Here is a 25,134-nt window from a genome sequence, read left to right on the forward strand (position 1 = left end):
CCACACTGTAGGCGCGTTTTAAAAATGCTGCCTTTGAGCTCCTCCGCGCACTGCCCATAAAAAGTGTATAAAATGTTGCCTCCAACTTAAAGGCTTTATGTTCGCATAGCGTGCGTGGGTACACTTCCATGCCACTCTGCTGCATGTCATTTTCTTTTCGTCATTTCTCTCAGGAAGTTTGCCGTTTTTTCTTCCATCCTTTTAGTTTGCCTTTCGCTGCTGCCTTAATCAGCATGTGCGAATGAATGGGGGCGTTAGTTGGCCTGCCGGCCGGCCCTCCACTGTTGAAATGATTGAGCAGTTGTTGGAACACGGTCCGGTAACGAGCTGGCGCTGATACCTGCCCGGCAGTGCCTGCCAGTGCCTCAGTGCCCGCTGCCTTTGTCAGTGGGAGACCTCAACGCGCCAGCGTGGCGGCAGGGGCGGCAGCAGTCCCCGGTGCCTTCCTTCAGTGCAAAGGCAACTAGAGGCGCCGAGCCTGCCTCGCTGCCTGGCCTCGTCAGACAACGCTCTCTGCCGTTCTCTTTTTATCGCAACATTTTTTCGATCGGCAAAAGGGCGGCGTGGAGAAAGGGCGGTTGGCTTCTCGGAAGCGCCATAGCATGGGCCTCAGCATGGGCCACAGCATGGGCCTCAGCATGGGCCACAGCATGGGCCACAGCATGGGCCACAGCATGGGCCACAGCATGGGCCACAGCATGGGCCACAGCATGGGCCACAGCATGGGCCACAGCATGGGCCACAGCATGGGCCACAGCATGGGCCACAGCATGGGCCACAGCATGGGCCACAGCATGGGCCACAGCATGGGCCACAGCATGGGCCACAGCATGGGCCACAGCATGGGCCACAGCATGGGCCTCAGCATGGGCCTCAGCATGGGCCTCAGCATGGGCCACAGCATGGGCCACAGCATGGGCCACAGCATGGGCCACAGCATGGGCCTCAGCATGGGCCTCAGCATGGGCCACAGCATGGGCCTCAGCATGGGCCACAGCATGGGCCTCAGCATGGGCCACAGCATGGGCCTCAGCCTCAACGCCGAGCACTGGCTGATGAATACGTACGACCGTGCGTGTGGCCGCCGACCTGGGCGCTCCGTCGCTCCGTCTCTCTCGCGCCACGTCGGGACGCCCCATGAGTGCGAGAGAGACGCAGTGACTGTTCGGAATGATGGCATATCTCAAATTCTTCTCCTCCTCCTTCTCCTTTTTTTGCCGCGCGGTGAGTCGTGCAGAAGTGCGCGACGCGGCGGCACGGCCGGCGCGATGCCGATAAACGCGTGTAACTGCGGCTTAAAAATTAATTGAAACGCTCCTGCGGCATCTCGACTCGCTTCTCACTTCATCCTTCTTTTGCTGCTTTTTTCTCGCAGCCGTTTTCCCCCCGGCCGGCGCCGCCACTCACTGATGACTTCTTATCCTTAAACTCCTTGTCGCTTTCTTTGCAAACCTCAACCACTTTCAAAACCTCGACAAGGAGAGGGGGCGGAGAGGTGAGAATAGAAGACCGTCCAGCTGACAACATGGCAAACAACGCTGTGACGAGTTGTTTTGGTGGGAACTTCCAGTGTGAGCTCGTCCCAAGACCTCCATTTCTGTGCGCCACTACTGTATTTAGCTTTCGCATCGCCCTCTGCCCTCTGGCAGACTGTCCGAATGGCACTGGGTGGGTGAAGTCCGTTTTCGCCTCCAGGCCATGAAAGGTTCCGCGCCTCGAGCCTGGAGCGGCCGGTCCAGCAGCCAAACCAGCGGCCAATCATCCAGCCTTCCCTGGCCGCGTGGCCGCGTGCTTTGCTGTGCGGGCAGGGCCCGGCAGGGCAGCGCGGACACTGGCCCGTGATTACGCCTTGTTTTGACTGCGGACAGCTGCCGGGACGGGCTGGCGCAGGGCTGGCGGGCAGGTTGGCGGGCAGGGCTAGGTCAGGCCTTCTAGTCTGACATTCGGGGCAGTACTGGCTACGCTGGAAACCTCGGTCGCCGAGAAAGTGTTAATTCAGCGCGGGTGCTTCATCTTGCGTGCTTGCGTGTACAACAACCAGCATACATTGCACAAAAAAACTGAAGAGCCACGGTGTTACTCGCTCATTGTTTTGGTTCCCAACTGGGATTGTGTGTTGCGCCGCCCGTGAGCTTGGTGCCTGCTTGTGCCTGGCGGCCGGCCTGGCGGTCAGCACTGCGGTGTTTGATGTTTGACTTTGGCGCCCCTCTGCGCACGTTGACGTTCCGGCCTGCGCTGTCCGCGCGACTTGTCTGAGCTTTGACCTGGTCCTCTACGTGCCGACCGGCCACTCCAGGCACTCCGGGCAGGCATGCAGGGTGTGGCTGTATCCTGGACGGGGTCTTCGACCAGCTGCCTGCCGAGCGCTGGCCCCGCCGGCCCCGCCGGCCCCGCCGGCCCCGCGGGGCTGTACAGCGGTTTCAATTTGGATCGGTGCAGAGCAATCTCTTTGGAATATTTTTCGGCAGGCCCTCCGATGATGACGTCAGCAACCGGTTGATTAAGGAGATCGATTTTTCTCGGCGAGAGCTGCACACACGAAGCTTTTCACTGGCCCTGCTTTATCTCCTGAGCAAGGTATCCTCTGACAATTGTTATTGTTCTTGTTTGTTTTTGCGATGCTTTTTGTGCTATTCTCTAGGGTGGCTTGTATTGTGTGAACCTGATACTACCATCACCGCTGAGCTGCTCGGAAGAAACCGCGAGGGAAAACGTGATATCGTGGTGGATTGGGGAATAGATTTTATGGCCCTTCTGTAAACGGTCTCCCTGGATACAGCAAAACTTCGTTAGGCCACGGAACGACAGGCAGCTACCTGTTATCCCCATCAACTCGTTGGCCACTGAGCCATAATTCTGTTATCAGGACGTATAAACAGTTATTCTCCATGCGATACACGAGAAAATGCGTCTCTTTGATGATGCCTGCTGGGTGCACCGTGCCGCTCGTCAAGCTCTGATCACGGTCACCCATTTATTGTTAACAGTGGTAAAATTGGACACCCCCTAGTGGTTGAGATGGTTAATGATGCTTAAATTTTTTTGGGTGAGCTCGACTGACGGTGTAATGCGCGCTTGCTCATCTATTTTCTTTTTTTTTCCCGCCAACGAGCGCGTCCACCCCTTGTTTGAATTTGCCGCCTCGTTGTGGCGTCCCTCTTTTCGCGACATGTTGCGTCCGACGGCAACCACTCATTTGATACACCACACGTTCCGCGGACGGCGACGGGAACAAAAAACAAAGGGGGTGGGGCCACGCCACGCCGGGCCACGCGTGGTATCGGCCCCTTTATCGGGCAGCGCGTCGTTTGGCGGGGGCGCGTAGAGTTGGCCCGACCGTTCAACTTTACTTGTAAGGGCGGGCCCTGCGCGCGCTGGCAGGCTGCTGGCAGGTGAAGGGAGAGTTCGTGACCCCCGAAACACAGGCAGGCCCGGCAGGCCACATGAAAGACTTGCCCCCACAAGGGTCGCAGGCCCCACTTTGTCCTCGAACCCTCCCCTGCAATATCGGCTGCAGGATGTAAATGGCGCGCACTGCGGAAAATAGACCATCTTGCGGCGAAGAAGAGACCCCCGCTATACTCTGACAAGAAAACGAAGATCCCTGGGTCCTCGCGGTCGAGGGCTACCTGCAATGCTAGCCAAGGCGGCAGAGGGCATAAAGGGCTCTTCGTTTTCTGGTCAGAGTCGAGTATAGGAAGCGCTCTGGCTTTTGCTGCCGTGAGCTCCTCAATTCATCCATCCCTCGCCGTGCGCCGCGCCGGAGTCAGGACTCGTCAGCAAACCTGGTAGTGAATTGAAAATTAAGCAATCTTGAAAAGTTCACGCCGTGCCCGAGGCCCTGCCCGCATGCATTGAAAAGGCGGTTCCGAGACTTTCTTCCCGTTCCTCGGGCTGGGTCAAGTTCAATGTTAACCGCGTGGCGTGACTCAGTGTATGAGGTAACGGCCGCACCGGGCCACGCCGCGCCGCGCCCCACCAGGCACCGCGGCCCAACGCGGCCTCTAAAACGCGGCCCTCCGAACGTGGACTTTAAAACGGGGCCGTCTGAACGTGAACTTTAAAACCCGCCCTTTAAAACGCAGCCCCCTCTGAACGCGGACTTTAAAACACGGCCTCTAAAACGCGGCTCTCCGAACGCGGCCCTCCGAACGCGGCTCTCCAAACGCGGCCCCCCGAACGCGGCCCTCCGAACTCGGCTCTCCAAACGCGGCCCCCCGAACGCGGCCCTCCGAACTCGGCCCTCCGAACGCGGCTCTCCGAACGCGGCTCTCCGAACGCGGCTCTCCGAACGCGGCTCTCCGAACGCGGCTCTCCGAACGCGGCTCTCCGAACGCGGCTCTCCGAACGCGGCCCTCCGAACGCGGCCTTCCGAACGCGGCCCTCGCAGGAAGCCTTCAAGGACGGTCCGTGCGATCGGCGCGAGGAATTCGCCGACGGACCTAATGAACGTGACTTTGTCAAAAGACAAACGTATCCTTGAGCCGACCGCCTTATCAGCGACCCGTCTGGCCGGCCTGTCCCGGGGCCTGGGGGGCCTGGGGGGTCTGGGGCCCGCCTGGGGGCGCCGCGAGCCGCGAACCGCGAACTGACGTACAAGCAGCAAGCAGGTTGCCCTGTCCGGGCGGCGAGGCGCGGCGAAGCGCCCGGGCGGCAGGCACGCCCGTCGGGCACGGGGCCGTGCGGGCTGCCTACCCGGCGACGTGCAGGCGCTCTCGAACTTGAGTGGCTGGACAGCGAACGATGGAATGCCGTTTCGGGCCGCCACTGCGGCGCTCGCATGGCGTTGTTGTCCTCCAGGCGTCTTACTTCGTCCCGAGCTGGCACTTGCATTCCTCCGCCCGCCGGGCTCTGTGGGCCGCGTCTTTTTGGCGGGGTACGCCGCGGCCCCCGCCGGGCCGCCGGGCAGCCGGGCCCCACTGTCACGGCCAGGGACGCCGGGCCATTGCTACCTCGCTCTCTTTCTGCCGCGCGAATCCCCGGCTGGGCTCGGCTCGGCTCGGCCCGGCTCTAGCCTGGCCCGGCTCGGCTCGGCTCGGCCCGGCTCTAGCCTGGCCCGGCTCGACTCGGAGGAGGAAAACGAAATCTCAAAGTCATAAATTGTGGCCAAGGACGGGCGGGTCGGCTTTTCCAGCGGCGGGCCGTGCTGGCCGGCCGTGCGGATGTCGAACTTGGTGCCGAATTTAAATCAGCCTCGTTAGTCGGACTGTCTTTCTATTAGTCGTCCCTTTTCCTCAAGCTGATTCCGCGCTCGGTGGTGCGTCGCTCTGTCTCTCTCGCTCCCCTCCGGGCGCCCGGCTAGAGCGAGAGAGACAGAGCGACGAAAGCTGTGGTCGGAAGCAGCGTGTGGTGCAGGTGAGGCGACCTTGAGCGGCAAGGGCTTTCGCCGCTTTAATCGCCCAAATGGCGTGCTATTCCTGGCAAGTGTTGATGGTCCCGCCCGCCCCGCCCTGCCTACGCGTGGCGTGGAGAGGCGGAGCGCCGCCCGGCCGTCTCGCTCAGCTGGCCATCTCGTTCCGCGGCCGCGGGGAAAAACTCGAAAGGCGCCAAAGTCCGTCTCCAAGAGCTCCAGCTCCTGGTGCAAGGAGGGAGACGCGGGGCATCGCCTCCTCGCCTCGCGTGTCCTTGCGACGCGCGACGCGACGACGCGGCCCTTGAGCCCTGGAGGGCCGATGCGCCGTGCGCCGCCGTGCGCTCAGCGGCCTGCGGAAACACAGAGGACAAACGTCGTGTTTGGCTGGAAGCCGAGCGAAGGGCTCAGCTGGACTGGAGCTCGAATTTGGGTGCAGCGCGAAGGATCTCCGGTCGCGTCCAGCAGGGGGCGCCGTGACCGCGCTTGTGACCACGCTGTGACCTCGCCGTGACCACGCCGTGACCACCTGGTGACCACGCTGTGACCTCGCCGTGACCACGCCGTGACCACCTGGTGACCACGCTGTAACCTCGCCGTGACCACGCCGTGACCACCTGGTGACCACGCCGGGACCACGCTGTGACCATGCTGTGACCATGCCGTGACCACGCTGTGACCACGCTGTGACCTCGCCGTGACCACGCCGTGACCACGCTGTGACCACGCTGTGACCTCGCCGTGACCACGCCGTGACCTCGCCGTGACCACGCCGTGACCACGCTGTGACCATGCTGTGACCACGCTGTGACCACGCCGTGGCGCTGCGCCACCACACTTCTATGAAGGTCAGATTGGTCTCGGACTGTACATCGCGAGGTGCATGACCCGCGTGGGCCCGGCCGGCCGGCAGCCGCGTCTACGGAGTATACAGAGGTGTACAGCGTTCATTTTTGGGCCGTCTCGTTCGTGTGTGTGTGTGCGTGTGTGTGACTCGCTTGTTTTCCTCCCAGTGGCAGGCGTTTTTATTTATTTAGCAGTTGTCCGAAACGTGTTGCAAACGATTTCAAGTTTGGACGCGCGGTCAGCTCGGCACTTCAAAGTAAACAAATCCGTCGACTTCTTTTCTTTTCGTCCAGGAGCCTTCGTGATCAAAACTTTTGCCGAGCTTCACATTTGTTTTATATTTGTTTTTTCTTTTTTTATTTTGTCCACTAGTCATCATTGTTTGGTTGGTCATGTGAGAAATGGCCGCCATTTTGACTTTCCTCCAGCCATATGTGGCGGCCGTGAGTACCTCGTTGGTTCAGCCCGTCCGAGCATGCCGGGCACGCCGTGATGGAACGCTTATTAATCGAAGAGGGGGTGCAGAGTGCGAGGAATGGCCGCTGTGGCGGGACTGGAGCCGACTGGAACCCGCTGCCCCGCCTGGAGGGATGCAACAAGGTTCGGCGGGGTTTCGTTGGTTTCGTCTGAGTGCTGTTTGACTGCGTCTGAGCGCGTGATTTCGCATAGCGCAACCCAAAGGCCCCTCCCCCTCGCGGCGCCTCGCGGAGTGGAGAAGGCAAGGCGAGGCGTCTCTGCGAATAGATCGGCTGCAGACTGAATCCGCGAGTCGTTTTCGTCGCTCCGTCTCTCTCGCACTCAAGGGGCGTCCCGCTGAGGTGCGAGAGAGACGAAGGCAGTGTGCTGTGCGCGCCACTTTCCGCCCCGCCTTGCTCGGCCTGCTCGGCCTGCTCCCTCTCCAGATAACATTTTGCGGATGCGTCGCATTTTGGCCGCGCGTGGCAGGCTGCCTGTTGCGGGCTGTTGCGAATCAGTTTCAGTTCACGGGAGCGTGTTCGGTTCGTCTCAGCGAGAACGGCAGTGCCGCCCTATGCGATTGTCGCTTTGGCAAGCCCAGCCTTGGCAGGCCTTGGCCCAGGCCGCGTCTTGCGACACGTTCGGGTTACACTCTTTCATTCACTGCCGCTCTATCAGATGCCTGGCTTTGGGTTCAACGGCCGTTTTGAGCAGCCGAGGCCGTTTTGGGCTTATCGTTGCAGAGACACGTTTTGGCGCCAAAGCGGCCCAAGCGGCCCAGGCAGTGCAGGCAACGCGGAGGTTCGTTGGGGAAGGGACGGACTGGACGGCCTGAAGCCTTCCGTCCACCGACAGCAGTGTCGCTCTGTCTCTCTCCCTCTCCCATAGACAACCACAGGCCGCCCCATGAGTGCGAGAGAGACGCACGCACTGCCTGGAATCCATCCGGCCGAGCGCGAAGGGTTGCCTACCGCGCGGCGGCGAGGACGGCGGGGTGACCCCACCAATCGATCCCTCGTTCGAAGAGCAATCCATTGGTGGGGTCACACGTTCGGTTTGAGTTCCATTTAGTGACTCTGGAGCTCAAAACGCGTCTAGAGTTTTGGCCGCCTCCACCGGCCACTGTGCGTCAGTAGAATTGTCGGCCCAGCCCTAGGCCCACCCCTCGGCCGATTGGTTCGCCGCATGTCCAGTGTCCACGATCACCGCAAAGCTAATGCGTCCATGCCAGGTGCGATGTTTCGTGCGCGAGTTTTGTATTCTTGACGAGCCATCGTTTTCTTTCGGGCGTCTCGGACTGTCATGCGCACTGTAATGGAATGTGCCCGGACTGAATGAGCTGCTTGCCGCGCGGGTTGAGCGGGTTGGGTAACCCTCGCTGACTTCGGCACATGTTGCGTGCCCGGCCCGCCCCGCCCCGCCCCGCCCCGCCAGGCGGACCGCGACCGCCGCCCGGTTATCGCGCCTTTACTTTGTGACTACATTGGCCGGCTCAGCAATCTGGGAAAGGACGCGCCCCCCGAGCACCCCGTGCAGGCCATGCTCGTGGTGACGGTGACCCGTGGTCGGCCTGTCGGCCTGTCGCAACCGCGGCCCTCTAATTGCTGACGAATTGCACCGCCACTGCGGCGGACGCCGCGACTTTGGCGACTTTGGCCGCGAACCGCGAGTCGCAGTGCAGGCACTGCCCAGGCAGGCCACGTGCAGCGGCGCAACTACACTGGCAGCGGTGCCTTTGCGCTTATCGGCGGGCTTGCTGCCGTGGTTACAGCTTTTTACAGAAATGGAATGAAAGAAACGCACGCACGCACGCACGCACGCCAAGCGACCCCCGCACAGGTAGGCCACGCCGCGGCGCACCGCGTATTGGCGGTCGGGGCGGGGCCGCGGGGGCCGTCCCGAAGTGCCGTCGCCTCGCCGTGGGGCATGCCGGGCGTGCCACGGCACGGGCAGACACGCGCGGACCAAAGACCGCCATGCCGACGCGCTGCCTTAACGCCCGAAAACGAGATCGGCCCGGAGCGCGTCCGATACGAGCAAGGCGCGCCCGGGCCGTCCGGGCTGCGTCCGGGGTGGCGGCGACGGCCGGGGCCGCCGGGGCGTGGTTGGCGTGGTGCAGGGCGACGGCGACGGGCATGACGCGCCAGTTCCGGCGGCGGGTTCGCACCGTTCGCACGCGGCCCCTCGGACAGGCGAGTGGTCAAACACCCCTCGGGCGAACCCTGATCCCCGGTCCCTGATCGGCGGCGCGATTTATGCCATTTGAAATTCCAGTCAATGACGCCCTTCAGAGACCACATGCTCGGCCGGTCGGACAATGAGCGCGACGCTGCCGAAAATAAAGAATTTGCGGAAAGAAACGAGCTTTCCCGACGCGATGCATCCCTTTGTGTGCGCGTTGGGCTGCCTAGCCTCGCGGCGCTCCGTGTGACGCTCCGCACTTGACTTGACGGCGCTTTGCCTAACGCCCGCGGTGTTGTTCTGTTCCAGGAGCCAGGACTTTGAGCACAGCCTGTTCCAGAGCATCGGCTTCAAGGAGATGCTGCCGTACGCGGCGCTGTCGGCCGAGGAGCGCGCTTCGGAGGCGGGCAAGAAGGCGCTGGAGCAAGGCCTGCTCCTCCTCAAGCAGCGCAACATGCGCTACGCCAGGAAGCAGGAGGCCTGGATCCGGAACCGGCTGCTCGTCCACGGCAGAGACGTGAGTACCGAGGACGAGGACCGGCAGGCTCAGGCCGTGGAGTCGCTTGGCTTTGGCAGCCGCCCACTTTGCTTGCCCACTGTCCCGCCCCGCAACACACCGGCGTGCGGACGGCGGCTCACCCTGCCCCTGTGAAGACGACGGGGGCAAGGTAGGCCACCGTCTCCACGCAGGTGCGTTGCGAGACGGGGCGGTGGCCTACCTCACAGGCGCTCAATGTAAACCGAAGCCAAACCCACATGACTAGACGGCTGGTGACTTGTAGAGCAGTTTTGCCATTATTTCGGGACCCCCACTGAACATACCACCATCGACAAGCATATGTTGTTTCCTCTTTTCTTAGTGCTCTTTAAAGTTGGATGTTTGTGTCTGGCCCGCAGGTGCCGCCGGTGTGGCCGCTGGATGGCTCGGACCCGTCGCGGTGGGACGAGCTGGTGGCGGCGCCGGCCGCGGCCGTGGTGGAGGCCCGCCTGCGCGGCGAGGACCCCGACGAGGCCGTGATCCGGGCCGTGCCCAAGGAGGGCACCGCGCTGCCGGCCAAGGAGCGGCACGCCACCTACCGGTGCGAGCTGTGCCAGCGAGACCTCATGGGGCTGCAGCAGTACAACATCCACCTCGGCACCAAGAAGCACCGCGCCGCCGCGGCCAAGCTCAAGAAGGCCCAGTCGGAGCTGGCGGCCGTCCTGGACGCCGCAGTGCAGAGGGGCGACGGGGAGGCTGGGGATGGTCACGGCCTCGGTCACGGCCATGGGGACGAGGGCGAGCGGGGGGGTGCAGAAGAGGACGTGGTGCCTCGAGAGTCAGAGGCGAGCCCTGAGGGTGTGAGGACTACAGCCTGAGTGCCTGTGTGAAGACAAATCTGTAGTCCGAGGCAACTTTGTCTTAAGTTTGCAATACTTTTCACCCACTCCTCTGGAATATGAGGAGTGTATAGTTTAAGCCCATGATGTCATTCTGTGAGTTCCTTTTTCTCTATTTTCAAAATATTTATGAAATTGCTTGAATTTTTGAGAACTTTTTGTAATGTAAATGAATGACTATAAAAGTGTGTGTGTAAATTTTTGTAAACTGTGATAAGATATTGCCCTAATGAGATGTATGTACTGGGTGATAGTTGTGTTTTTGTCATGTAAAGCTGGTTGTGTGTGACACATACAGACAAAGCCTCAGGCTGTGAATGTGGATAGGACCTTTTGATCTCTTACATTTTAAGTTTGTCAATTATCAAAATACTCCGACCTATTTGTATCTATTGACAGACTGACTGAATAAATCTAACTGAAAGTCTTTTATTGTGTGATTATTTGTATACCTCTCAGCTTTTTAAGATTACAACTCTCTTCTCCGAAATAGAAACAGAGCATATCTTTCAATTGAAGGAAAACCATGGTAGAAACAGAGCATATCTTTCCATTGAAGGAAAACCATGGTTGCCAATGCACAAAAATAGCTTTCAAACATTAGCTGTTCAATATCATTTTGACCATATGGCAATATGTCATACAAGAAAATCAAAAAAATTTGCTATGAGAACAAGATTTCTAAGTTTCACTTAAATTTTACATCTGGACAGGAACGCTCGTAAATAGGGATTAAATTATTCACATTGGATCAGTGTATTTATTTTTAAACTGAGTCAATAAAATATTAAATCACAGGGAGAGGTTGTTCACAACCCAGTTAATTACAATCAGATTCATGTTAAAATATAACAAAAGAAGCAAGCCTAGTTTTAAAATTAATTTAAGTTTGAAATCACAGCAACCACTTTTCTAGCTGACAGTTCTAAAACAAAACAATGAACGTCGTGTTGCAGCCACAACATCAGGGAGGTGATGCACATGGTTTGGTGCTCTTAAACCTACGTATATGATAGGTTCTGCTGTTCCTGTGCTAAGGGATTTCTGATGATTAAGAGGATCTAAGTTTAGGAGCTCCAATGGAGATTTGAAGGTATACAATAAAACTTGACCTACAACAGAAAGAGTGAGGAGAATATTCAAAAGCATGTTAAACCAAAAGCTGTCATTTCCACAAGAAAACCATTACTTACCACAATCAGTACCAACTGCTAAAACATTAGTAAACAGATTGGCACTGACACATCTGAAAGTATTTGGCCATCTGATTGATTTGCATTTTTCTCCAACAGAAATGATTGTAACTCTACCACCTGAAAAATATATAATACTTCTTTTTAATATACACATCACCCAATGTTACCTTACAATCAATGTGCTGAAGGATCAGAGCATTATGAAAACTTACTAGTTATACTGAAAGAAATCCTTCCTGGCCAAATGAAAGATTTAGCTATGTTCAAATTGTCTGGTGTGGCTAAAAGTTGTTCTATTATGGGTATGTTCCGGCATGAAGAAGGTCTCAAAATTAAGGGTCCTTTACTTTGGCTGACATACAAATGCTGCAAAGGGAAATATACTTTTCAGGAAATGATAAAGATAAAACATGAAAAACATTTGAGATGGAACTACATAGTAACAGACCTCAAAAGTATCAATAGCAGAAAATGGACCACAGCGTGCATGCATATTTGTAAAATTTACACATCTCTGGATCAATTTTTCTCTGATGGTTGTGTCTGCACTATGTCCACGGATTGGGTCCCATTCAACCAAGCTTTCTCCATGATTCCTGAAATAATTTGTAATATACAATCTTGTACAGAAGCTTTGTAGAAGCTGGCACTTCAATCAGATCAATCAGCACTCACGATATCTTTTTTAAGTCCTTCATTTTTGATACACCACTAACTAAGGTATATCCTGACATGTCGTATATAATTAATGCTGTGTCAATACTATGAACTATCACTCGGTAATCAAAATTATCACCTCTGCAACCTATAAACAAAATCAGAAATTGAAATTTGATTAATCATATGCAGGACTAAAACTTTGAATAGATACAGTAAAACATTACCTGAAGATAAATGCACGAAAATTTGGTCAATTTCAGCAGTAGCGTGCAGAATAGTATTTATAAAAAGTCCATATTCATCAGGGTTCCAAAGGGCCAGACCACCTCTGCGTGTCCCAAAAACAACAGCTTGACCTAAGACATATACACATAATTGAACCTCAGAGCAAGCAAATATATCACAATAAAGGAGAAAAAGTAAAACATAACTTGCAATACCTGCAATATCAACGGATGTTATATCATCCATCTGGATAGAAGTTTCAAAGGCCAACGTGAAGTCCCAATTGCTGATAGCATTACAAATTTTGCGGCTGTATACAATTTGCTTCCAGGGAGCATGATTTAATGTCCCCAATGATCTTCTCCATAGAGGCACACCGAAGTGAAGGCCAAGGTCTAATAATTCACGCTTCTCACTTATTTCATGACGAACAAAGTTGTTCCAAGGAGCAGTCTGAAATAGATCGGTACGATTCAATTCCACTCAAAAAGAATTACGACAAATTTCAGCAGTAAAGTGGAGGATAGTACTGTGCACCACACCTCATTCACAAGGTTATAAAATTTGGCGCATGTACAAGCGAGTCGAACAGAAGACACGCTGTCAAGGAGTAGAATTATAATTTCCAGAACCTCCGTGGGTAAGATCTGCAAGAAAAGAGAGTGGTTATTCTCCAAGCGAATGCAATGTCAGCCACATCATTTGAAAGCAGACGATCAATACATACATAAAGCAAAGATTCTTCTTGGATTGATCGGTGTCGGAGAGATAGGGTGGGCGGCTCCACATATTGCTGGGAGTGACAGTCGGCAACAGTTTCCTTCATTCTCACAAACGTGCATACATGCATAACTAAATTGCGATTACAACACCGGAATGTGTATTGTTGACATTGGTAGTTTCACACTCAGCTGACAGAGGGCAGCACAGCACAGTGGGCGTGCGCGAGGCTATAATAGCGGCTATGACAAATCCTTCTGTACAGTACGTACGCGTTATTTGCAGGAGCAGGTAGTTGACAGGAGTTCCACCCAGTTCGCATTTTCATTTCATCAGCAGAGTAGTGAGATCTGTTATCTGTCAGTGACAGACTGTCACATCAAAACGAAAATCGTTCGATAGAGTTTCCAAAGCAAGTAGAGGTTCAGTGGCTCGATCATTATGGGGCCGAAGGCTCTCAAGAGAAAGGCCCCAGGTTAGTCACTGTTAACCATGGGTTTCATTGAATGGTGCAATAATTAAGGGCTCCAATGTGAAACTCCTTTTTTTCACTCCAGATACTAACGAGATGCCTGCTGATGCAAAATTACCTGGACCTGGTAATATTGATTTATTTATTCATTTGAACAATTTCTTCACTTTTAAACCACATCGACTTATTGCCCTTTCTAATTAAAATTTGTCTCCTGCCCTTTATTTTGTTGTTGATGTCATACTTTTCTATGTGCGGAACATGCAGGTGGTCCCAGTGCCAGTCCTCCTTCTGAGATAACAAGTTTCCGGGGGGACTACAACTTCCTTAGCAACTTCTTTCATTCCCCTATTGTTTACGACGGTCTAGAATTCCCCACTGTGGAGCATGCCTTCCAGGCTGCCAAGTGCTTGGATCAAGCCTCCAAGCTTAAACTTCTTAATTGCAACAGCCCAACCATTGCAAAGAGAGTTGGGCGAAAAGTTTCTCTCCGGCCAGACTGGGAAAGAGTCAAAGTATGTGATAGGACAGAATTTTGTAAAAAAGAGCATTTGATTTCTAGTTTAATTGTTTTGCTGTAAACTGAAGCACATCTTATGACTGCTTTTCAATAACACTACATCTTCCAAAATCTCTGAAGTTGATAAAAATGTGATTTACAAATCACAAATTATTTTTTTATTATGTGTTTACATTTTCATTTCAATATTTTTGTCACGACAGATGGACATCATGCATGACATTCTTGCCCTCAAATTTGCACCTAATAGCCAGTTAGGCAACTTGCTACTGGCCACTGGAAACGCTGAACTGATTGAAGGGAACGCATGGCATGACAACGTCTGGGGCTCCTGTGTGTGTCCAAAGCACAAAAATAGTCCAGGCCAAAACAAGTTGGGAAAATTGATAATGGGTGTACGAGATGAACTGCGGTGAGTGTGTTAAATGTTTATTATGTGCAGTTTTTGTTTTGTTTTATGAATTTATGTAAATTTGGTTTTCTACATCTCTCTGCAGGTCTGGTGAAAAACCTTCCTCAGCCAGTAATGTTTGACATTCCTGACATTTTACTAAACTGATTAAATTTTCATTAGCTATTGCATTAAATTGCATTGGCCATTAATTATTTTTTTCATCTGAGTTGTTAGAGACTGTTGAACCAATGCCTTTAATGTTTTTGTGTTTTGGATTAAGTAAAAGTATTTTATAATTGTATGAGATTGTACATACATAATTTATGTCGATTGGCTGTTGTGTACTTTGATACCTGTGATTTTGTGTACTTTTGATAAACCAGTTTACTCGAGTTTACTGAACTCTGCGTTGAAATGCTTTCCCTTGTCCCTTGGTGGCACAAGAACTATCTACATGTGACTGAATATGTGGCGGCAGAAGTGTTCCTTTCATAATCTTTCACATTACCAAGAGTAATCGTCAAAAGTCAAGCTGATAGCAAATACATGTGAGCTACCAAAATAACAAGGCCTCAGATTCTAATCATACATTGTACAGCTTTCACAGTCAAAAATTAAAACATTGCCCAGACATCATAAAGTCAGTCCAGCTTCTTCATAACACTTATAGATCTTATAAAGGGCATTGCAATAGGCAGCAATTCTCATGTTGATGCCTAAATTGTGTTCTTTAGCCATAAACTTAATTTCCTGAAAAGACAAAAACAGGATAAATGCAGGCAAATTGTAATTAATCATATTCTTTTGAATAAGTTAAGGCGAAGCACTGGCACAAACCCCAGCAGTTTTCTCCATCGTTGCCTCTAAGCTGGCTCGAACAATTTCCTTTTCTGATGCGTCCAACAACCTACGCTTGAATTCATCAGAGGGGTGTATTTCTATGTTGCAATTTGGTAGTGATTTATTCAGTGACTTTTGAACCGAATCTGTCAAAGTCAGTGGGAATTCATGTTTTAAAAATTCTATCATAGTGTAATTTTACAAGCCTATTTCTACATACCTAGAAGATGCAACTGTGTCATCTCCTCATATTTGAGACTAAGTCGTCCAAAGGATTTATGGTTGACATTCTTCACCCATTCAAAGTAGGACACCGTGACTCCGCCTGCATTCAGATAAATGTCCGGGATTATGAGCACCTTTTTTTCCATCAGTATTTTATCCGCAGCTGGTGTGAGCGGTCCATTAGCTCCCTCCGCGATGATCTGGAGAAGAAAAATGGAATCAAAGCGCCTGTCTGGCAGTCCGGGCAGTTTCCTTTTCGAAAAATATTGTCTACCTTGGCCTTGACCTTGTCGGCGTTGTCCAGGTGGATGACCTTCTCGGTGGCGCAGGGCGCGAGGATGTCGCACTCGGCGAGCAGCATCTCCTCGCGGTCCACGGGCTCCGTCCCGGGGAAGTCCTTGATGCTGCCGGTCCGCTTCATGTGCTCCAGCAGCTCCTGCGCGACAAGCCGACGAAGCGCCTGGCGGGTAGGCAACGCAGCGCACGCGGCACGCAAGCACGGCGGCGGGGCACAGTGGGTCAGAAGACCGGTGGAGGCGGCCAAACTCTAGACGCGTTTTGAGCTCCAGAGTCGCTGAGCAGGACTCGAACCGAACGTGTGACCCCACCAATGGGTTGCTCTCCGAACGAGGAATCCATTGGTGGGTGGGGTCAACGTTCGGTTCGAGTCCCATTTAGCGACTCTGGAGCTCAAAACGCGTCTTGAGTTGGCCACCTCCACTGGTCTTCTGGCCCACTGTGCGGGGTTGTCCTTCTGCCTCCACCCCCCACCCCTCACTCACGTGCGGGTTGATGCCATCGCAGCTGCGGATGGCGCAGTCCCACTCGACGACGCCGATGCACCGGGCGCCCGCCTTGGTGAAGAACCGCGCCGTGTGGAAGCCGACGTTGCCGAAGCCCTGCGTGCCGCGCAGTGCCGCGCGCCGAGCTGTCAGTGAGGACGGCGAGGACGCGGCCCGCCGCCATGGCTGGAACCTCGGCTGGTGCCTCGGTTTGAACCCGCGCCGCGTGTACCCCCACCTGCACCACGTACGTCTTGTCCTTCCAGCCCGGCGTGAGTCCAATCTGCTGCATGAGCGCCTCCTCCTTGATGAAGCTGTTGGTGCCCAGGTACACGCCGCGGCCCGTGGCGTCCTGGCGCCCCGCCACGCCGCCCAGGTTGATGGGCTTGCCCGTCACCGTGGCGTACGAGTTGATGTCCGCGTGCCCTGCGGCCGGACGGGCGCCGTGCTCGTTTTGCAAAGTGGTTTGGCACGGCGTCGGCGAGCAAGCAGCACGCAAGGCTTACCGAGCGTCTTGGCGTACTGGTCGGCGATCCAGCTCATCTCCAGCGGCCCCGTGTTCATGTCGGGCGCGGGCACGTCGATGCCGGGGCCTGGTGGCAGGATGTGCATGGAGACCGCGAGGCCCACCGTGGCCGCCGTACCGCACCGCACCGAGGCCCGCACTCACCGATGAAGCCTCGCTTCACCAGCTCCAGGGTGTACCTCCGCGTGATCTTCTCCAGCTCGTTCTCGCTGTAGTCCTTGGGGTTGATCTTGATGCCGCCCTTGGCGCCGCCGAAGGGCGCGTTGACGCACGCCGTCTTGTAGGACATGAGGGCCGCCAAGCCCTTCACCTCGTCGGAGCACACGTCCGAGCTGAACCGGATGCCTGCACAAGCCGGGGCGGTGGGCTGAGCGCGGCCTCCCCCAAGACCCCCAAGACCCTCGACTCGCCGGACGGCCGGGAAGCCACTCACCTCCCTTGACCGGAATCTTGTGCACGCTGTGGTGCGCTCTGTAGCCGGTGATGAGGGTGAACGAGCCGTCGTCCAGCTTGACGGGGAACGTGACCTTCGTCAGGAAAGAACATCGCGTCGGTCAAGCTTGCTCTGCGTCACGCTCCTGCGCCTGCTCGGCGGCTTACTCGCAATTCAATCGCTAGAAGGCATGAAGGGTTGCTGCCCTCGCAGTGACCAACTCGAACCCGTTCGAGAGGTCGTTCGAGAGGTCGTTCGAGGCACCTCGACGCAGGCGGAGCAGGAGCCCATGATGCGCATGATGCCCTCGACGCGGTGCTTGCGCTGGCCGTCCGTCAGCCGCTGCCGCCCCTTCATGGACTTCTCGAACATGGGCACCAGCTTGGCCACGGCGGAGTGGTAGTTGTAGGCCACCATGGCCGTGAACAGCGGGTCGCGCTCCTGAGGCATGCTCTGGAGATGCTCAGGCATCTGCGGAAGGAGAGCAGGAGTGAGACCCACTTGATTGAAAATTAAAGGAGAACCGAAAGACAAATTCGTCTCCAATTTCACCTGCTAATATTCAACAAAACTCAGTAGCTTTTCACCAATAGTTTGTAGAAAAGTGTAAAGTAACCTTCTCGTTATTGATGTTTTGCCCTTGTCTTTAGTGGTCAGCCAGAGCATTCACTCATGTGAAAAAAAAAAGGACAAGACTTTTTGTAGGTGAAACTGACTCTGACGTAGTGTCAGGAATTACTCAAGGAGCACAACTGAATACTCAGTTACCACGATTTGAGTGATTTTATCTGTTCAAAATGACCAAACATTATTGTCATGTGTTCAATCCAGCAAACGCCATCATGTCTCAAGTTTTGTTGGAGCTGGATAGTGGGCGGGTGGGGGAAGGATCGTGTGGCCTCTCCCTTTCAGGTCCATGCTCAATTTATCGAGCAGTGTACTTCAAAACGGGATAACGTCGTCATAGATTTTGTAACATGAAACTGGTCGTCCTCCTTCGGTTTTCATGAAGTTGATGACACGGTTCTACGGGAGAAAGAAACATGCCTGCCACCGTGCCCAGAGCTCTCTAGGCTCTCTATAGCGCCTCAGCACCAACCGCCCCACGGTCCACACCTCGTACTTGATGGCGGACCCGGGGCCTTCCGAGCAGGCGGCCGAGTAGGCCCGGGGGATGCACGGGCTGCACGCGGCGGCCACGCGGTGCCGCAAGCCTCGCCACACGCCCCGCAGCAGCATGGCTGGACGACGAGGACTGCCAGTGTGGTAGGACGGAGGCCGTCGCGGTCGACTCGCTGCAGCTGCTTGGCTACTCTGGGCCCTGGGTGGCCCTGGGCTCGAGGCGATCGACAACAACTGCTTCAGGAAGGCCTTTATCGCAAGGCCGCGCCGCCGCGGCCAGCCACCAGCTCCGCCCAGTGTTGCCACTGCAAACATGCCAGGATGCACCAGTTTTGACACGGTGACCAACCTCAGCCTGCCAACAAGGCAACATCCAGGTTTTCGAAGGAGTGCCTGCTGAAGTACGTTGTGCTGGAGCACTTCCTACTGACTCCTGACAATATTTCGAGGACCCTTTCTGGACGAAACAGTCGTTTCCTATAGACAAACGGAAATTTATTGCGCCCGGTGCTCAATGGTCTTTGGCGCATTCTATTTGGTGTGAAAATGACTTTCTCCATGAACGTTGTTGCTGAACGATGGGTTGCCTACCTTACTGGCGCAAGCAGGCGCAAGCTCAACCTTGAGAGGCCCGTGGCTCCTCCTCTCAAGGCTCAACTGATTCCCGATTTTCTCCAGTAAAACGCTGCTTTCGACCGAAATGAAAATCGACTAAGCCTATTTTAATTTTCTTTTTGCACTCAGTTTTCTGTCGGGGTCGACCCCTCAAGCGGCTCGATTCGAGTCCCTTGCCTTGGTTTGAGGTACCGGATTGTCCTCCTCAGGTGTTATTCTCAGCTTTCTTGCCTGCTGAAATTGCTTTTGATCAGGTTTGTTTTGTAAAAAGTTTGACACGATTATATAAATTAATTCTTTATTTGTATAGGGAAAACAAAACAATGTATTATAAACTAATAATTATAAATAAGTTTTGTATTTTAAGAGGGCCATTAAGGACCTTGTTTACAGTGCTTTTGAAATGTCAATGAGTTTTCCTAACTACCAGTGCCTGAAAATTAATCAGCTCACAATGTTTGTAAAAAAATAAAAAGTAATTTACAACCAAGGATTACTTCAACATAGTATTATTTACTGTATAAAGGGAGGGTGCCTTGACAAGATAACATAATGTTTTAATTGCCACAAGGGCAAAACCAATTTGTGCATCACATGTCTTTAAATAACAAAAACACAAATAGAAACTTGTTTAGTCTAGCAAGTCTAGACCTCTTTTTGTACTCAGTAATTGTATAAGGGGTTGTTTGATGCAGTTAAAGCTACAATAGTTTTGGTACAAATGACTAGTATGAACTTTGTATTTAGATGCAATCAAAACTCAAGTCAATATTTGATGCTAATTATGGAATTAACGATCTCCCCAACATTAAATCGATGTTTGAAAGGAATGTTATGAAATTTGAAATGAGCTGGCTGATGAGGAAATGGAAAAGGGAGTGACTTTCGAAACTGGAAAACTGAATGACTTGGTACGTAGCAGCTAAACATGCATCTCTAACAACAATGAAATAAAATGGAGGGAGGGAAACAACAAGAAGTTTTGATGCACAGTCAATTCTCACAAACACTGAACAAAGATTAATTGATAAATCTTTTTTTTCCTTTTTTTTTTTTGAGTCCAGCTCTTTTAACAATTTTGCTTGCAGATATCTCATCCAAAGGACACTATTCGGAATGCAAGCAGGGAAATATTCATATGAGATAAACACCAATCGTAGGCAACACTCTGGTGCCCCTTTCTGGAATGTTTAAATACTGAACAGATTGCCAATAGGCAGAGACTGTGGGTCACAGGGGCACAAGACCCTAAATACAGCCTTTTCGACGCGAGAGCCACAATACAGAGTTCCAAATGGTCAATTTACAGTTGCAGATTCAAGTCTGCAAAAAAGATATGGCACCATATTCAGGGAGGCCCCCGCCCACCGCTCACCCCCCCGGGGGAGCCAAGAGAGCAGTCAGAAAGAGCGCGAGACACTGGAGGCTGGGCATACGCTCGTCGAGAGGGGCGCCGAAAAGGCGTCCCTGCGGCCCCACTGTGGGGCCGGTCCGGTGCCCGCGGCGGCCCGGACGCAGTCCAAGTCCACGCACTCCTTGTGCTGGCAGTGCTTCTAGTCGCGCAGCGAGGAGAAGCGCGTCCGGAAGCGCCTGGACTTGGTGGCGCTGACCACCCGGTTGACGCGCAGCTGGGGCGGCATGCCGGCCGTGCCGGGCAGGCACGCCACCTCCACCTTGCCGCCGTCCTGCAGCGCGGCGGACAGCGCCGCCACGGCCGCGCTCGCCACGTTGCCCACGTGCAGCGACAGGGACGCCCCCGGGAAGCGGTCCCGGATGTGGCGGCCCAGCGTGGTGGCGTGCGGCGCCGACAGCGCCACGCCGGACATCCCCAGCCGGCCCAGGCAGCACAGGCTGGCGGCGGCGGTCTGCAGGAACTGGTGCTCCAGCGGCGTCCTGGAAGCAAGTCGTCGTCACTCAGATGGTCCCGCAGACACTCAAAGGGCCACACCTCACCACCGAGACGCACTTGTTGGGGTCGCAGGCGATGAGTCCGTCCGCGCGCAGGGCCACCAGGGGGCAGCTGCGCATGGACTTGGCGACGGCCTTCAGGGTCTTGTCTGGGTCGTCCAGGCGCAGCCGCCAGTGCGCCATGTGCAGCGTCTGCAGCGAGCGCAGGTTCTCCGCCAGGCCCGCCCAGAACGCCGTCAGGGCCTGAAACACGCAGCGCAGCGTCAGCCAACAAAAAAGTGCAATACAATTTGCGTTGCAAAGCAAATACGGTGAGTCCTGGACGAAGCTTGCCCTGTCGTCGACGACGAGTGGCCCAGGCTGTCCGGGGCCGGGGGTGGCCGGCCCGGTGGCGTCCTCGCGCTCGGCGCTCAGGTCCAGCTCCCGGAGCGAGCCCAGCCCGCGCAGGAACGGCAGCAGCTGGGGGCCGCGCAGCGCCACGCGGTCGCGCACCCACACCTGCAACAACGCGGCCTCGCCGGTCACACGCGTCACACGTCGCCGCCGACCCGGGTACGACGTCGCGGACGTCGCGGACGTCGGCCACCCACCTGCAGTCCGGCCAGGCGAAGGAACAGCAGGTCCGTGGCGGCGAGGCTGGCGGGGAGGTCGGGCGCGCTGGCGGCCAGGGAGGCCAGCAGCAGGGCCTGCAGCTCGGCGTCGCCGCGCGCCAAGCCGCCGGACGCCACGCAGTGCAGGCGGCAGCCCGACAGCGAGAGGTCGCGGACGCCCGTGCGGTTCATCAGCGACACGAAGTCGCGCAGCGTCGTCTCCTCCTGCGGGACGAGGAAAAGGCCGTCGTCACGTACAGCCACGCATTGCAGCTGTGCAGCCCCCGGCAGCCCCTGACGGATGGGGCGGCGCGGCGCGGCGCTTTGCAGTCCGGGCGTGTTACGACAGTCTGTCCGCGCGGCGACGCGGCGACGCGGCGAGGACTGTGTCCCGGACCCATAACTCAACGGGGCCCGCCACCCACTGCGTCACTACGTCACGCGGCGTGCCAGTCCACCCGTCCGCCCCGTCTACCCGCACGGCACGGAAGACAAGTACGCGGGGCGTCCCGGGAGACATTACCCCCCGCCCCCCTCCCCCGCCCCGCCGGCATCCCACGGCATCCCACGGCATCCCACGGCATTCCAAGGGCTCTACGGCCCACCTGGTCCCTCAAAGTTTCCGCAATTCCACGCCCCCTCTCCGGGCCGCGCTTTCCGCGCCTTCCGTCTTGAGAGCCTCGCGGAGCCGCGGAAGGCGGAGGCTGCAGCGTCCCGGTGCGGGGCAGCGCAGGGATGCACATCCAGGAGCAGGCACGCCACTGTGAAGTTTCCCAAAGAGGGCGGTGCCTTCTATTTGGCCAGCGGTGTCGATTGCTTCTTTACAATGTAATTAAATAGTTACGAGTTTTTCAACATTGCGGCCAGTGCCTTCTGTGCGGAGTGGCACTACTGTCCCCAGCCCACGGTGGTCCAGAGACGTGCCATGACACTCGCCTCGAAGCGGAAGGTCCAGCCGTCCAGGGACAGCAGGCGGAGGTTGGTGTTCTTGGCGAGCGCGGTGAAGACCTGGTGGGCGGGGCCGTCCGTCAGGGACAGGCGGGGCGAGGAGGCGTCCAGGAGCTGCAGCGGCGGGTCGGCGGCCAGGGCGAGCAGCGCCGGCAGCACCTGTGCGGGGCAGCGGGGCAGCGCCGCCGGGCGGTGTCAGCAAACCTCCAAAACGAATCGGGGAGAAAGAATGAAAAGGGTGGGGGCTCAGGGCTTACCTCCCACAGGCGCGCGGCGCCCTCCAGTCGCAGCGCGGTGAGGCAGCCCCCGCGGACCGCGGCGCCGAGGCAGGTAGCGTCCCCCGGGGTGAGCAGGCACTTGCCTGCGAGGAATCGGAGCACACCGTGAGCCGTCGCCACGCCACTCGGCACGCCACTCGGCACGCCACTCGCACTCCGGCAGCGACAGCCCGCCTCGATACTCACTGACGTTGAGGTTGCGCAGCTGGCAGCTGGCGTCCCGGATGGCGTCGAACACGTCGTGGAAGCCGGAGCCGACGTGCGAGGCCACGTCGCACACGGGCAGCGCCCCGGTGGCCTGGCCGCGCCACAGCAGCTGCGGCAGGCGGAGCAGGGCGAAGCAGGGCGCGCAATTAGAAACACACGGCGGCGGTGGTCTAATGGCCACGGGCCGAGGGTAATGGCCACACTGGCCGTCTCTCTCGCACACACAGGGCGTCCGCTCGGTGTGCGAGAGAGACAGCGAGACGAGGCACTGGAGGCACTGCTCACCGAGTCGGAGCCGCGCTTGGTGTCAGCGCTGCCGTAGCCAGAGTCGTTGGTCCCGGGGCCGCCCAGGATGTGCGCGGCGAGGGGCTGGCGGGGCAGCGTGGCGGGCCGCGACAGGGAGCCGTGCAGGCCGAGCGCGCCGCGCGGCAGCGACGAGAAGGCGCTGCACCCCGCGGGGCCAGAGCCGCCCGAACCTGCAGCAAGGGACACGAACACGTCTCAGAGCCAACGCTGTGACAACGCTGTGACAACGCGCGACGCGCCGTCGGGCTGTGGGGCGGCGGGCGGATCCGAACTTGTTGGACGTGAAGTGGCGGGAAGTTGGTGGAGCCGCCCCGCCGCGCCGCCCCTCCCCTTCTTCCCTCCGGCCCACCGGCAGGGCGGCAGACACGAGGCTGACGTGCCGGCGACGGCTACCCGAAGCGCCTGCGGCAACGAGGGTAGGCCAGCCCGCGAGGCGGCCGCGCGGCGCCAGTGCCGATGCTGCCAGGCGCTCCCCGGCTCGACTTGCTTCACTTGCCCAGCGGCGAGGGCGAGGGAAGACTTCTGGGGGGAGAGGCGACAACTCGGGCGGCTTTGGCTGAGCCATCGGATGAGAGTGCTTTGACGTCACCGAGTTGTCGCCTTTCCCTGCGAGGCTGTGACGCGCCCAGTCAGAGAGATAAGAGAGGACCATGTGCGAGTGAGCCGTCTGGCCTACTGTCTGGGCCTTCGATACGAGGGGTGAATCACTAGTGTACTCATGTGTACAAATTTGCCCGTACTCAGTGTACTCACAAGTTTAAAAAGGGCCAAATTCTCTAGTTTTTCGACCGATTTAACGTTGAGTGCCGTTAAAAAAAGCCTTAAAACGTATAAAATTGTGAAATTTATGAGTAAAGCAAGGTGTACTCACCCGTACTCATGTACTCATGTGTACAACAGAACGCTGAGTGATTCACCCCTCGCTTCGATAGCGATGGCCGCTGGGATGCACCCGGCGTCTACTCACCGACACTGCCGCCACTCTCGGACGCGCCGTGGTTGCGCGCGCCCCAGGACCCGGCCAGGCTGAGGGCGTCGATGGCGTGGTGCTGGCGCAGGTGCTGGGTGAGCGCGCGCAGGCCGGCCGAGCCGCAGCCCAGGTGCGGCAGCTGCAAGGTGCGCACGGCCGAGCCGCGCAGGGACGACAGCACCTGCTGCAGTTGCGAGCAGCTGAGGTTCACGTCGACGAGCAGGCGCGACATGGCGCACGACGGCGAGCGCAAGCCGGCGCACAGCGCGTCCACCAGGCACTGGAAGCGGTCGTGCGCGCTGTCCTCCAGGCAGGCCACCACCAGCTCGAAGGCGTGCGTGCGCGCGCGGGCCAGCACGGAGTGCAGCAGCTTGGCCAGGCGGTGCAGCTGGTGCGCGGACAGCTCGTGGCCGAGCAGCGTGGACACGCGGATGGTGCGCACGGACCGGTTGCTGGCCAGCGCCGAGAACAGCGGCTCCAGCCTGCTGTCGCCGTCCGCCGAGACGACCAGCTCGAGGGAGGACAGCGTGCAGCACGGCGCGCGCAGCACGCACGCCCAGCCGTGCAGCTCCAGCTCGCGGCAGTGCACGGTGGCCTGCACGGTCTGCACAGGCCAATAGGACAAGATGGCTCAGGCCGAGGGACTCGGGAAAGTCCGGAGCACATCGTTTGTACGACCTCTTTTTATCCGACCTTTCGAAATTCGTCCAACCTACTTCGCTCTAAAATTTTTGTACGAACTCCTTTTGTCCGACCTAGCCTTCTCTTGCATCGCCATTTCTTTCTCAGGTCGGACAAACCGTGGATCGGACAAACCATAGGTCGGAGAAAGAAATGGCGATGCAAGAGAAGGCTAGCCTTAGATCGGACAAACCATAGGTCGGAGAAAGAAATGGCGATGCAAGAGAAGGCTAGCCTTAGATCGGACAAACCATAGGTCGGAGAAAGAAATGGCGATGCAAGAGAAGGCTAGCCTTAGTTCGGACA

At 56.2% G+C, this 25,134-nt stretch overlaps 5 protein-coding genes across 6 annotated transcripts in view; 2 read left to right on the forward strand and 3 right to left on the reverse strand.

The window, feature by feature from the left end:
* Window positions 1–10,640, forward strand: part of LOC117650303 (tRNA dimethylallyltransferase) — a 146,950-nt gene extending 136,310 nt beyond the window's left edge. Inside the window, exons 8-9 of the mRNA XM_034393620.1 lie at window positions 9,143–9,350; window positions 9,731–10,640. Of these exons, the coding sequence (XP_034249511.1) occupies window positions 9,143–9,350; window positions 9,731–10,189 (667 nt within the window). The 3' untranslated portion in view covers window positions 10,190–10,640. The remainder of the gene's footprint in view (window positions 1–9,142; window positions 9,351–9,730) is intronic.
* A 310-nt stretch (window positions 10,641–10,950) lies between these two features.
* Window positions 10,951–13,212, reverse strand: LOC117650304. Its single transcript, XM_034393622.1, has 9 exons — window positions 13,019–13,212; window positions 12,834–12,938; window positions 12,507–12,744; window positions 12,291–12,422; window positions 12,082–12,211; window positions 11,855–12,002; window positions 11,619–11,772; window positions 11,404–11,523; window positions 10,951–11,322 (listed from the first exon to the last, which is right to left on the reverse strand). Exons 1-9 carry the CDS (start codon window positions 13,139–13,141, stop codon window positions 11,123–11,125), a joined length of 1,350 nt encoding a protein of 449 aa, XP_034249513.1. The 5' UTR covers window positions 13,142–13,212; the 3' UTR covers window positions 10,951–11,122.
* Window positions 13,213–13,265: 53 nt separating this feature from the next.
* On the forward strand, window positions 13,266–14,799 carry LOC117650305 (riboflavin biosynthesis protein VVA0006-like). 2 transcript variants are annotated; one of them, XM_034393623.1, is made up of 5 exons: window positions 13,266–13,486; window positions 13,569–13,610; window positions 13,742–13,998; window positions 14,207–14,415; window positions 14,501–14,799. In XM_034393623.1, exons 1-5 carry the CDS (start codon window positions 13,453–13,455, stop codon window positions 14,535–14,537), a joined length of 579 nt encoding a protein of 192 aa, XP_034249514.1. In that variant the 5' UTR covers window positions 13,266–13,452; the 3' UTR covers window positions 14,538–14,799. The 2 variants fall into 2 exon arrangements, with proteins under 2 accessions (XP_034249514.1, XP_034249515.1); XM_034393624.1 differs by having other exon boundaries at window positions 13,269–13,486; window positions 13,751–13,998.
* Window positions 14,666–18,442, reverse strand: LOC117650793 (glutamate dehydrogenase, mitochondrial-like). The gene is made up of 11 exons (XM_034394394.1): window positions 18,320–18,442; window positions 17,468–17,674; window positions 17,204–17,297; window positions 16,915–17,115; window positions 16,751–16,837; window positions 16,483–16,670; window positions 16,245–16,361; window positions 15,737–15,898; window positions 15,458–15,662; window positions 15,235–15,383; window positions 14,666–15,147 (listed from the first exon to the last, which is right to left on the reverse strand). Exons 1-11 carry the CDS (start codon window positions 18,440–18,442, stop codon window positions 15,031–15,033), a joined length of 1,650 nt encoding a protein of 549 aa, XP_034250285.1. The 3' UTR covers window positions 14,666–15,030.
* A 779-nt stretch (window positions 18,443–19,221) lies between these two features.
* LOC117650678 overlaps window positions 19,222–25,134 on the reverse strand; it is a 53,917-nt gene continuing 48,004 nt past the window's right edge. Inside the window, exons 6-14 of the mRNA XM_034394254.1 lie at window positions 24,145–24,762; window positions 23,157–23,347; window positions 22,851–22,980; window positions 22,644–22,747; window positions 22,375–22,545; window positions 21,439–21,663; window positions 21,182–21,346; window positions 20,907–21,091; window positions 19,222–20,833 (exon numbers count right to left, since the gene is read on the reverse strand). Of these exons, the coding sequence (XP_034250145.1) occupies window positions 20,494–20,833; window positions 20,907–21,091; window positions 21,182–21,346; window positions 21,439–21,663; window positions 22,375–22,545; window positions 22,644–22,747; window positions 22,851–22,980; window positions 23,157–23,347; window positions 24,145–24,762 (2,129 nt within the window). The 3' untranslated portion in view covers window positions 19,222–20,493. The remainder of the gene's footprint in view (window positions 20,834–20,906; window positions 21,092–21,181; window positions 21,347–21,438; window positions 21,664–22,374; window positions 22,546–22,643; window positions 22,748–22,850; window positions 22,981–23,156; window positions 23,348–24,144; window positions 24,763–25,134) is intronic.

The sequence above is a fragment of the Thrips palmi genome, unplaced genomic scaffold (genome assembly GCF_012932325.1).
Source record: "Thrips palmi isolate BJ-2018 unplaced genomic scaffold, TpBJ-2018v1 HiC_scaffold_5, whole genome shotgun sequence".
NCBI classification, from domain to species: Eukaryota; Metazoa; Arthropoda; class Insecta; order Thysanoptera; family Thripidae; genus Thrips; species Thrips palmi.

Bases quoted from the DNA above. Each gene is read 5' to 3' on its own strand.
- LOC117650305 (XM_034393623.1), top strand. From the start codon at position 13,453: ATGGGGCCGAAGGCTCTCAAGAGAAAGGCCCCAG. The intron at 13,487-13,568 runs GTTAGTCACTGT...TTTTCACTCCAG, and splicing joins TCTCAAGAGAAAGGCCCCAG to ATACTAACGAGATGCCTGCT. The intron at 14,416-14,500 runs GTGAGTGTGTTA...ATCTCTCTGCAG, and splicing joins GGTGTACGAGATGAACTGCG to GTCTGGTGAAAAACCTTCCT.
- LOC117650793 (XM_034394394.1), bottom strand. From the start codon at position 18,442: ATGCTGCTGCGGGGCGTGTGGCGAGGCTTGCGGCACCGCGTGGCCGCC. The intron at 17,116-17,203 runs GTGAGTGGCTTC...CGGCTTGTGCAG, and splicing joins CAAGATTCCGGTCAAGGGAG to GCATCCGGTTCAGCTCGGAC. The intron at 15,148-15,234 runs GTTTGTGCCAGT...TTGTCTTTTCAG, and splicing joins CGATGGAGAAAACTGCTGGG to GAAATTAAGTTTATGGCTAA.
- LOC117650304 (XM_034393622.1), bottom strand. From the start codon at position 13,141: ATGCATGTATGCACGTTTGTGAGAATGAAGGAAACTGTTGCCGACTGT. The intron at 12,939-13,018 runs GTATGTATTGAT...CTTTTCTTGCAG, and splicing joins AAGAAGAATCTTTGCTTTAT to ATCTTACCCACGGAGGTTCT. The intron at 12,003-12,081 runs GTGAGTGCTGAT...AAATTATTTCAG, and splicing joins AAGGACTTAAAAAAGATATC to GAATCATGGAGAAAGCTTGG.